This window comes from Anopheles funestus, chromosome 3RL, assembly GCF_943734845.2.
Source record: "Anopheles funestus chromosome 3RL, idAnoFuneDA-416_04, whole genome shotgun sequence".
NCBI classification, from domain to species: Eukaryota; Metazoa; Arthropoda; class Insecta; order Diptera; family Culicidae; genus Anopheles; species Anopheles funestus.
Genome location: NC_064599.1, coordinates 2,536,302 through 2,549,213, shown reverse-complemented (window position 1 = coordinate 2,549,213; position 12,912 = coordinate 2,536,302). Strand labels below are relative to the sequence as shown.

Sequence of the window (12,912 nt, the reverse complement as noted above, 5' to 3'; positions counted from 1 at the left end):
GGTGGCTGATGGAAATGAGGATAACAATGAGGATGGCTACAGTTGGGAATCAAGTATTAAGGAAAAAAAGGAAACCCGGGGCGTAGAGAGATGTGGCTGTGTCTACAAAGTGGCTGAACCGTCTGCCAACAAGATCGGTTGCACTTGGTCACTGGAGTTAGAGTTGTTATTGGAAGAAATCGGTCAGAGTATTATAATACTTTTAAATTTAATTTTTATACAATCAAAATCATCATTTCAATTTTTTTTCAATAAGATTTGTCTTTGTCTGAATGTCTTTATAAAAATAGTACCTTTTTCTTTTTTCTAAAATATTAAAAATTAAACTTTCCCCTCAAAAAAACCTATCCTTAGAGAGAACAATTGAAACATTTGCCCGGGTAGAAAAGCAAACGGTTCCAGGTGCTAAAACTTTGCTCATTTTCCTTTCTTTAAAAAAGCTTAGAGCACGTGTGTGACAGGCTCAACGAAAGATGATGGTAAAACTTTCTTTTCCTAGGCCTGTTCTCACCCGGGAGACGGTTTGGAATTAGTTTCGGACCGATAGCTTCAAATGATGATGCACCCGGCAAAGGGGAGTGAGTAAAGCTCGACTATGAAGAGCCTTCAAAAACTCTGTCAGCTTGGCAGTATGGCCATTTCAAAATGTGTGAAAACCTGTCGCACCGCTAGACACACGTTGGAATCACGTTTGACATGAGAACGAGAGCGTTCGTGAAGAAGGGGACTTGGGGAATTCCTGAGCACATTCCCCAACTCTGGGGCCTAAGTGTCTGGCTGGACTGGAACTAATCTAGCGTGGCTAAATAGTTGCATAAGTGAACGCTTCCAAGGTCGAGACTATCTGGTTGGTGGACACCAAGTTTTGGGCAGGACGCATGCATTCCCTTCCGAACCGTCCAAAGCCGAACTGTTGCCATAATACGCTAGATGGCGCTGTATGGCGCAACAGTGTACAACAGGGGTTGGGTTCGGGCCACCAGTATCCAGCTCGATGAAGCGGCACTTGTTGTTTCTAGCCAAGCACACTTTAAACAAGCGGTTCGTCGTTCGTTAGAGATGTGCTTCACATGAAAGTTTCTCCCAAGTCTCTCCCATTCCCATCGCGGCCCGGGTTTTCGCCCGGGCGTTTGTAGTGCGCGAAACGGACGACGAGTTTGAGTGAGACACTACGCTGTTGACCTTATTCCCAGGCAGTTCGACTGGCTGCAACTGGGTGAATTGTAGTGTCGTTCCAGTGATCTAATGAGACTCTCCAAAACACCAAGACGTACGCGCCACCCATTCGCGTCCCTAAACTTGGCTGTAATTTAATGAGAAAACAGAAAATTATTATTGCTTTAAATTTAATTAGAAAACAGCTGGGACAGCTGAGTTTTTTTTCTCCAGTCATGTGATAATTACGACCGTTTACCGGTTTTCCCGTAGTAGAGGATGAGGAAGTAAAGGAATGGGAAGGATGAACTTTATTTCACGCATAAAGTACATCGTTTCTGGTGAGCTTAATTCGTTTCTTTCATTGCTTTCCTGTCAGCTTTGTTCTTGTAAGTCTTTTTTTTACAAGATTCCAATTTGTTGGAAATTTTTAAATACAACACACAGTCGGCGGAGAAGCCATACTCTATGTAAAAGTATCTTGCAAACTGAAATTGGGGAAATAAATTTAAAAATCCAATGATATTGCTATCTACATCTCCTTGGAGAAACCATTCTCATTTAGAAAGAGATCTTTCACTAGCGAAATTAAAATCCAAAAAATGCTTACCGGAAAGTAGTATACTTTTTCGGTCCAAATAAGTAACTTTAAAAGTTGTGAATTAGAAAGCAGTTCCAACATCAATTTTAAGATTATTTTGATATTTTCATTTAAAAGAAATCATTTATTTTACAAAACTAATTAATCCAAACAGTTTACTACTCACCCTAGTGAGTGCCCTCTAGCGGCAATTATCACACACTACACCAATTGTACGATCTATAAAGATACTAAGATACGATGCAAATCAAAACGAATGAAAGCAATTAATCTCGACCGAAACAAGTAAAAGAATAAAGATCGACAAACGAACATAATTAAGGGTAACGAGTTTAAATTTTAGTAACAGTATCCACACAGCAATAAGAAGAAAAAAACAACAACAAGCCTATTATTATACCGGATCAATTAGCGCGTTACGCTTCAATTAGTGATTAGTGCGGTAGGGAACGCAAATTAAAGCTAGGTTAGAAAGTGTAGCCGGAATGGGACAGAAATGCCATCATCCATGTACGCAACATATCATAACGGGACAATACGTTCATTTTTCCAACTCTTTACTCTTAATCCTAAACACTAACATGGAAGCTATTACCCCAAAAAAAATTTGGGGAACGAGCGAAACAATAGGGGAAGTAGCCAGAGCGTCCTCGTGCTCGTGTTTCAATTATTCACTACTCAATTACTAGTATCGCGCTTACCTGCTGACGAAGATATGGAGGAGAACGAACATCTTAAAAAAAAACGATATAAGTTAAATTATACAACGAATAAACGTGGGATGAAGATTGCTGTACCGCGACGAATGATATGCTTTGAGCATGGAATGCACAACACGTTGATGCAGTAGCTTCGTTCTCTTAAATGCGGATGAACGAGCAAGTTGGCACAATTTTTGCACACCACGTTCGACAGAACCATACAGACAGATACGGGTGTCTAAAGTGGAAGTTTGCCTCAAACGCAAACGCTAGCAAAACTTTTCTTTTCCAAACCCAACTCTTTTTTGCATACATAAAAAAAAACATTCAGGTTCGAGAAGATTTTCACTTCCGCGTCGCCAGTGTTTTGTATTATTTTACACTTTACGTCCAAAAACAAAACACATTTCGATCGTGAAACACCTCTTTGGAGTATTCTGTTTTTTTTTCTCTTTTTGGTACAACTTAGAACTTCCATATCTTCCTTTTGCTGAAGTTTACATCTATCCACGATAAGCAAACAGCGAGGCGATGATGTTGCACTACTTACAACGTTGCCATCTTTGATTTCTCGCTGCTGACGAAGCACTTCACACAGGGATGGCTGTACATGACTGTTGCAATTGCATGTCTTCCTTCCGTTTTTTTTTTCTTTCTACCACCGCAACACTGCACTGCACAGCCCCAAAACTCACTCATTTGATGAAGCACCCAGCTCGTGTCGTGTCGAAAACGAATATCAACAGTAAAATCTCACCAAAATGGAAAGACTCACAACAAGCACACAACGAAAAAAAAAACAACTCTCCCCAAAAAAAAACCGAAACAAGAAACATTCCGAAACTTAAAGTACCAAGTCAAACAATAACAGCACGCGGGCTGCAGCAGTATCCGGACTATGGCGCAACTTTTCGACAGCAGTTTCAAGTTTGGAGTGCAAATTAGAAATTTTCCGTTCCGAGCTTTGGAACACACACAGAGCGGGTGCGATGTGATGCATGGATGTGGGTTTTGCCAAATTTTTGGCAAGTACTGTTACTGTTACCATCCGCACCTTCCATCTCATTAATTGCAAGCTTTTCCCCATTACCCGTATTATCAGCGGAACACGAACTTACTCCTTCTCTTTTTTTCTCCCCTGCTTTTCGTTCTGCAACTACTTAGCTAACTTTTTCGGCCAATCGTACCCATCGCTCAAGGATGTGTTCGCCTTGATGTTTTTTTTTTTGCTGTGATTCATTATGTAACGCAAATTACATGCCAGTTCATCAAGTTTGGGCATCTTCAACGTTCGCGGTACAGCGTCTACTTAAACCCCCGCTTGTGTTGAGGCGTGCGCTTCAATTGCATACATGCAGGCGCCTAGGGTGAAAGATAAATACATCATTACAAAACTTTCTTCACCACCCCCCAAACCCCCAAAAACGTTGCAAATGCAACAACATAGTACGCGTGGCCGGATCCGTCAATCATGATAACATTTGCGACTTTTAACGAATGCTTCCTCTTTACAGTCTAATGGCATTAAGGATAAAACAAGAAAAACGGGCGTTACGTTTAACGGGGAGCTAGAAATTTGAGGCGAATAGCGCAATAGCATGCAAATGTAGCAAAAATGTTTTGCTAAAATGCATTTTATGTTCTCACCACAAACGAGTTTACTTCCAATCGCGACTATTAAAATAGTTTTTTTTAATTCTATATTCTCTCAAAAAAAATAATTCTTTTTCTCAAGCAGAGCAAAAGACTAGCAAAAACAAACGAATCAAATTAAACATAGATCCTATAAGGTTCGCCATAATTTTATACACTTACTCACGTTCGTAGTTTACGCGTAGAAGAGTTTTTTCCCCACCCCAAAACTAACTACCCTCTATTTACTATTCCCACAAACGGCCAACTTCACGGTCGGTTCGGTAACATTTTCATGACAACGATAGACACAAATTATAGTTAGCAGGTAACACGGTAGCATCTAGCATCTAGCAAAACCCAACCTTAGTACACCGCAAACGATCTTTAACAAATGAAATAATAATTTTACGCTAAACTTGCTAAAATAAAACTAACCAAACCAATACAGCAGCTATACAGATATGTAAGCAACAGCTCGATATTAGACAACTGCACTTCTTCCAGCCAGGCAGAGAGAACAAAAAGGGGAAAACCGATCATAAAATCAAATACGTACGGTCTACTACTATAATCACTAATAGTGTGCATCTTTCTGTTTTGCCCTTTTTTTTGCTTCAGTTAATCTCTCACAACTACACAGTAAGTAAGTAATCACTTGTAACCTCCTAACTTTAGCAAACTAACTCTAAACGACACTTGGTAAGGGAAGGGAAGAAAAGAAAGAGAGAAGAAAAAACCTGCAAACAATGAGCAATAGAAACGCAAAAAACAAAAGCAATACTAAAAGTGCGACAAGGTAGAGGTAGTGATGAAGCTAAACAAAAAAGAAGAAAACATTTAAGATATATGCAAAACTTTTGTCCTTAGCTTTAGAACATGAAAAAAAATTGTCTTCGCTGCTAGAAAAGAAAAAATGTTATAAGAAATGTGAAAATTTTTGTGAAATAATGCATGGAAAGGCGTGCGGTATTTAGTAGAAGAAGGTAAAAGACAACGATAAAAGACCCTACTCGAAGGAATAACAACAACAACACACACGAAAAGCACAATGATCGAATGGGTAATTCGTCCATGCTAGCAGTAATATGCAAGCACAATACAATGTAATGTATTAAGCTGTACCCAATTAATAAGTAGAACCGTTTGTAGAAACCATCGCTAAACATAAGCTACTAAGTTTCATTTTCACAGCGCGACAGCAGAACAAAAAAGCACACACAAATACAAAATTAAAAAAAAAGCAATACATAAAACGAAACGCGTAAAAGCATTTATCAAAGGAAACTTTTAGCATTTGCAAGCAAAGCGCAAGAGGGTATTCGAATTTTAGAAAACCCAAAGGAAAAAGGAAAATCAAATAATATTACAACAACAACTAAAAAACAAAGACCAATTTGATATATAAAGACAAAACCAAAACCACACACACACACAGCAAAGTGACTCGTAGTGTAACGTTTCCAAGGGTTTAGAGCCATTACTTAGGGACAAGCGGCAATAGGCCGTTTTGTGTGACACGCAACCAGCAGCAGATGGAATGAAATTAAACCAATTTTAGGCATCTTTCCATCGTCGACTCAGACACATGGCCATTGCATAGCGTAGCGTATTACTTCTAGGATCTTTAAAAGATCGTTTCTTCACACCTTTCTTCAGTAGTCTTACTCTTACTCTTTCGACTTCCTATTTCGATTTGCTGCAGCATAGAGGACAAAGCATACACGAAAACGAAAACAAAACAAAAACGATTCCACACCACTGCACTGATTTATATATTTACAAAAGGAAGCTGACCACAGCATAGCTACAACATTGGTCATTAGAAGTATGGAACCCTACCCGAAACGCATGCAAAAGGGCAGCAAACATTTACTTCAAAGTACTGCATCATATGCTGGAAACATGTGGCTTGAAGCGTGTGTTTGTGTACGAGTATATTCGTGTGTGTGTGCGTGTGTGTGCGTGTGTATGTGTGAAAATATATAACCAAAAAAGCACACACACACAGCGGCCAACACAAGAAACAAATGCAAAAAGGGTAAGTAAATGGCAAACGGTAGATAAGTAGACAAGTTAAGCGTGCGGATACGGGCGTGCAAAACAAATTTCAAAGTATTACAAGTGAAAAACATAGAAAGTTTTTTGATAATTTTTCATAATATTTACATTTATACCGAACGGGACGTGTGGGGTGATTTTATTGAAATTTTAGCAAAAAAAAAAACGCAAAAAACTTAGAGAAAAAGCAATAACAAAACAAGAAAATAAAACAACAAAAAAACGAATATGCAAATGAAACAAAAAAAAAACAGTAGTAACGTTAAGAAGCGTAGAAGCGGAGAGGCAAAAACAAGTCGAAATTGTGTGAGTGAGTGTGTATGTTTGGTAAAGTAACGTAGCGTGTCAGGGACAGGCTATATGTAGCGTTTATTCTGCAAGCAAAAAAAGGCATATTAAAGCAAAACAAAAAACCATTACACAAAAATCGCCAGTAGTAGAATTGCTTTTATTAAAAGCTTCTAAATCATAAGATTTAAATTTAAAACAAAAGAAAAAACACACAAACACACACAGAAAAAGAGAAAAAATAGAGCAAAGAAAGAAGCAACCTAAGGTAGTAGGAAAACAAAAGGAAAAATCGTATAAACATATTAGAAGGAAACGAAACCATCTAAAACCGACGAGTGAACGATTTCTGCAGTTAAAACTATAAGATGCAAAGTGAAACGCAAACAAACATCACGGCAACAAGCTTGCACGTAAGATAAAAAATGGAAGAAGAAAAAAACGCAACCAAGAGAAGAGATGATGAGAACATTTCTCAAATACGGTATAGCTTTATGTCCCCATTTTCTTAGAGCCAAGCAGTAGCAAAACATTACAGCGTAGCAGCAGAAAAATACGCTGACCATTTTCCAAACTTGAAACGACACGAGAGGGAAAAAAATAACAGCTGTTTGCTACAGAAGACAGTGGATTAGTTGTTCTTTATTGTTCTACTAGGTTTTTTTCTTTCTTCAATTTATTCATTGCAAATGCCATTGTTTTGTGGAATGGAAAAATAAAAACGCTAGCAAAAAGACTCTCCATGCTCCATGCCCCAGCTCTTGGTCGTAAAGGAGGGAAAGTCATTGGAAAAGTAAATTCCTTCCCAAAGCGCAATGATTAGCTTCCTAGGGCTACGGTTTAGTGTCCTGAGGGTTGATCGTTTCAGTGGCACCTTCATTTTGAGTATTGAAAGCTAGATGAAAAATACGCAACAAAAACCAAACGTATAGCGAAGTCGATTCCGCAACAATTGCATTAATTCATACACTTCCCCCCAAAAACAACAACAAAAAACACACACACACTGACATCTAGAACGCGCCATTTAACGATATTAAATTATACATATATATTTACTCTTATATACTCATTAGTTAATATTATACATGCATATATATATGATTATATATATATACATATGTAGGGCTGAAGAAGACGACCGGAAGAAACTAGTGATTAATAGCCTCATGAAGCAATAAAAACATATTTTTAAAATTCAAACCCACCTGCGTGGTTGTGTTGTTTAATTTTCGCTTCCGAAATTATCCGATACAATGCTAAAGCCAATATACAAAGGTAAGTTAAAGCAAATTTTCCTCCCGGATGCGTTCAATGCATTCAATTTTAATGAAATCACTCATCTTAAATTAAAACACTCGTTCACCACAAAAACACTTCAATTTCGTTCAACGCACCCCAAAAAACCCAATTGACAAGTACAATGGTACAAAGTACAACCAAAAAAAACTGCAAACTGACTTTGCACAATGCCCGTTTTTAAGCCTGCCGGTAATCGCACATGTCAGGAATAATTAATCCCCTCACCGTGCAAGCAAAACACCTTTCCTTTTCGGGCACAGTCCACAGTACTGCCCAGGAAAAAAGGACATTCCGTTCCTTCCTGAACCAAAAAAACTGAAATATTGCCAAAAATATTTTTCCACCCCTTTAAGGGGGGGTTGACCCCCACCCCATATCGAAAGCAGCTGGTTAACATTATTCGGATAATATTTTCAAGAGTCCATCGATAGTGCCACCGGCAAATAATTGCTGTTGAAAAACCGAACTGCGTGAAAACATATTTAACAGCAAAAAAAAATCGGTTTTCTTCTTTGTCCAAGCAACCCCTCGATCTGCCGGGGGATGGAGAAATTCGAACCAAAAAATATTAACGCATCTTTTCTGGGTAGACGAATTTTTTTTGCTGAGGACAAATTTTGCATTTGTAGGTTTTGTCTCTAAAAAAAACCAACCACCGGCTACCCCTTTTATTACGTGCCATTCCCACATCTCTCCCTTTCTCTCGCCATTACAAAATGCCTGGACAGATAGACTACTATTAAACAAAATGGCAAAAGAACAGGAAAAAATAAAGAGCATCCGGAACTGCTGAAGTGCGCATTGCCCGTTACGCGGGAAAATGCACTTTTGTATGCACCGCAGCAAAACAATACGAGCACGGCCAAGGGTAAAGAGTGTGACAATAAATTAATAAACATAATGGTTGTCAAATTCATCAACATAAATTTAATAATTTCAATAAATTATAACCACCGCCTCCGATGGTGTAATGGTGTTTTCCGGTGGCACGAAAGTGAATGTATATTTGTGGTTCAAGGGGACCAACAAAAAAAAACAATAACGCCACTGTGCCACCATTGCTGGTGGCACAACTCTCGCTAACCATAAATACGCTTCCACCAAACAAACACGTAGAAGCGTAATGCTTCGGCACATCATGTTTGTCCACTGTGTTTGTGGCACCCACCCGCCGGTGGCTGGTAGAAGAATGTGTTTTGGCCATCTTTTGTCACGTTCGATTCGATTTCGTTTTTCAGCACAAGATCGGCCCCGGTTCGTCACTTCAGGACGCCGTTCAGGAAATGGTTCTCCTTTTCCTTTTTTATTATTACCCTTTTAAAAGTACACTACGTGTGTAATGTGTGTCACTTGGCTGGGGAGAGTAAACGCGGTGGAGTCTGTGGAGCAACATTGGCATTGAGATTCAGATTGCAGGAGTGCACGTTAGTGTATGCTGAGGACATACTTTTGAAACTGCAATAGTAGCTCATCGTTGTCATATCATCTCGCTATCAGTAAGAATTAAAAATTAAATTTAAAATTAGTGGACAGATCTTCCTTTTTTTCTCACGAAATTTTATAAGTATAAGTTGCCTCTATTTTTACAAATTTGTAATTCCCATCCTGTCAATTCTTCTCAATCCTTTGCGTGACCTCGAGTGAGAAAACATCGTTACATATCATTACCTCAAACAAGGCTAGATTTAAGAAAAACTAATGAAAAAAAATCCCTAAAAACCTTTGTCAAATGAGTGATATTTTTTTTAACAATTTATTTTAAAAATACATCGTACAAATTCTTTTTTTGTATATAAAAATTTCTTTCCCTGCGTCACACTGCACAATTGATGTTTCTAGCGCCTAACAGGTATGCAATTCAAAGTTTGAATTATTCATAATCAAATGCTAAAATTGCATACCTTTCAGGCGCGTTCATTAAAAGTGTAACTGACTGAGGAGTAAGTTTGAAGAGATACTTTTGTTCCTAGTTTCTAGAATTGTTTTAAATTAGATGGAACATTCAATGAACTGTCTTATTGTTTAATATGGCTCTCCTTTTGAATGTCCTCTCATATGCAAGGATTTATTCCAACGTGCGTAAAGTCACACAGAGAACAACGCACGTGACGCATTCTCGGTCCACTGGTTACAACCTACCAGCTTCGATCGGATTTTATTCTACCACGGACGCGGATACACCCGAACGGACGGACTGATCCAACGATTTTATGGTCACATTTTCCCATTCGCCCGTCCATTCAAGAACAACCAAACGAAAAACAAAAAAGGTGCAATAATCATGAACTGTAACTGACAGTATGCAAAACGTGGTGCAAATGCACACGAACAGCTTCCATTTCTTCTTTGACCCGATCTCCCGATTTCAGGGTTTTCATGTGCTCCGACGTCGCTTTCCGGTTCGATTTGGCAATTCGTTAATTCCAGTCATGTTTGGACGTCATGCGGTTTGATAATAAAATCGACCCAAAAAGTAAAAACCAGACACACCATCGCCATCGTCAACCAGTGGCCGGTGTGAAACCCCTTCCATGGAGTTGCAGATTTTTTTTCGATTCACTCGCTTTCCTTCTCTGGAGAGTGCGCTTTAATGCGTGAAAATCTATGCATCCATCTCCATCGCTTCGAGTGCCATCATCATGGTCATTGCATTTCTTGCTTAAATCGTTTTCCGAACTGATACGCATCCCGCAGTAGACGAACTACACGTTTGTGTGTGATGTGCTTTATGTCCTCTGCTATTCACGGACGTTATATTTTTTGAGACTCTTAAATCTGTCTAAACTGAACGACAAGAAGTATTAGAATTCGTGACGGTATTCTAATCCCAATAGAAGCATCTAAAATGGAACAAATAACATGGAGAATGTTAAACAACTTCAAACTTCGTTACTCAATAAAGAAATGATGGAATCACAGCCATTGGATACTTTTCAAGTTTAATGTCTGTCCATGATTGAAGAGCACTTGACTGGTAAGAATTAGACACCATGCTTGACCACGTGCAACTTAACCATTGTCAATTGAAGCTCAAATATATTGGAATCGTTATATGATGATGATCAATCGTAAAGAAATTCCATCAATTGACAGATACTTCATCACTAGTGAAGCGCCATCATTAAGTCTCGCACTTGGAAAAAATTCTCTAGACGAGAATTAATAATTCTCGTTAATTGCTAATAGTTCTGACAAATTACTATAACTTTTACCCTACGTTTCTAAAACGAGTCTGAATTAATTATTCCCATCCGTACAGGAATTCCCTTCCATTAACTTTTAATCTCTTCGGAGCGGAATACATGCAGCAATTACGACCGAAAAAGCTAAAAGGATAAAGAAAAAGTTTTCCTTCTCTCTCTCTCTCTCTCTCTCTCTCCCTTTCTCTCTCTTTCTCTCTTTCTCTACAAAATTTCACATTGTTTTACTACGGCAAAATGTTTGTTCACGTTCGAATCGAATAAATAAACTTCATGCAGTCATCATAATGGTACCCAAGCCGTCACCGGGGTTCAACCTTTTCCCTCCCAAAAATCCGGAAACGAGTATGCCAATTTTAACAACATTTTTATGCATTTTCCCAACCTGTATATCAAAATATGTGACCGTCACAAACACACATGCACAACTGCTGAAAATGCAACCCGACAAATCAAAAGTTTTTTAACCATGAATCCATGGACATGTGAGCTGCCATCGACCACGTGCTCTTGATGACAGTTGACAAACTGTTTCTCCATCGGATCGTAACAGTTGGATGAAGGATAAAATTTATGCTTCTTTCCCCGAAAAACTCACCCCGCCCAGAGGTGGGGCGGCAAAACGATCATAGCTTTATGGTGCTTCATGCTGGAACTCGCTTTCTCGCTAGCGTGAGAAAGAGATTTTGCTTGGAAAATATAATTTCACTACCATGCAGCTTCAAAAAATCACACTCGTTTGTCTGCGACCGGGTTTACGACTCCCTGTCTGTAAGCCTGGCCAACTTCACGTGGATTAGGAGAACCCAAAACAACACATTACCCTTCCGGGTGATGTCAATTACACATGAAACTATGAGGTTGTAAAGTGTGGAGAAAAACAAAATTATATTAGTAATAACGCTGCTAACCTTAGCTCAGATTCAGTTTCGGATGCACATCCGACTCCTTATCAGTCTCAAGTGTCTGATACGTGTTGGAAAATAAATGCAAACCAAAGCTTACTTAATGTACTGGAAAGGGGAACTTTTTTGTTTCTTTATCGATTATTTACAACCTCTACGTCGTACGGTGGCACACTTCAGACTTCCTGTACGTCAGTGAACCCTTATCTACTCTTCACACTGAGCCAGCTCGGGGAAATCACAGTAATTCACCGCTGGATTCCAGTGCAAATCGGACGGACAGGTCTGCTCGAGCTCTACTCCGTACGGATCACAGATGTAGTACTTGGTGCAATCGGTTTCGTGCGGTATGTACACCATATGATCGGGATCGTATTCCTCGGGACAGTTTGGAGACGGTTCGGGAGCTTGCTGAGGAGTTGGCGTTACTAAGCTGCCCGGTTGGCACTGTGCCTGCGATGGGTAGTCACACCGTTTTCGTCCATCATGCCAATGTAATCCGGGTGGACACTTGCTAACGATGGCATTGCCATGGCTGCAGATCAGAAACTTATCACAGTCCGTTGGATGTGGAAGCAGAACCGGTGGTGCTAGAGGATCGTCTAAAGGCGGACAGCGATCGTCAGCCAAAACAAGCCCCACCAACAGTAGCACCGCACTTATTGGAACTATCACCAAAGGAAATTATCTTTTTACTTAATCTTCTTTATTTTAAACGTATTTTCTAACACCTTTACCTTTCATGTTGCGAGTATAACTGTGTCACGAATTGTCTTACCCAGACGATGGTGTGTTCACACTGTACCTGTTGAACTATCGGGCGTGTCCTTTTTATGGAGGCGCTTGGGGGCCCTACGATAACACGGATAATCTCAAGTGGTTTGGCCAGTGATGACCAACAACAATTTAAACGATACGTAAAACCTCTCGAAACTGTGTGCCTAGGTGATCCGGTGATCATTCATACTGGTCGATGATTAAACCCCCCTTTGGAGACAACATCCTCCCTATTGCAATGCCATAAAACATGGCACTCTAGTGCCATAAAACATGAACTCTCGTGAACG

General features: G+C 39.4%; 2 protein-coding genes across 3 annotated transcripts in view; one reads left to right on the top strand and one right to left on the bottom strand.

Moving 5' to 3' along the window:
• The window catches only part of LOC125771157 (protein yellow-like), a 486,298-nt gene that overhangs the window by 77,338 nt on the left and 396,048 nt on the right, over positions 1-12,912 (top strand). The window lies entirely within an intron of this gene.
• On the bottom strand, positions 11,946-12,716 carry LOC125771210 (peritrophin-1-like). Its single transcript, XM_049441607.1, has 2 exons — positions 12,583-12,716; positions 11,946-12,513 (listed from the first exon to the last, which is right to left on the bottom strand). The coding sequence occupies exons 1-2, from the start codon at positions 12,587-12,589 to the stop codon at positions 12,053-12,055; spliced, it is 468 nt and encodes a 155-aa protein (XP_049297564.1). The 5' UTR covers positions 12,590-12,716; the 3' UTR covers positions 11,946-12,052.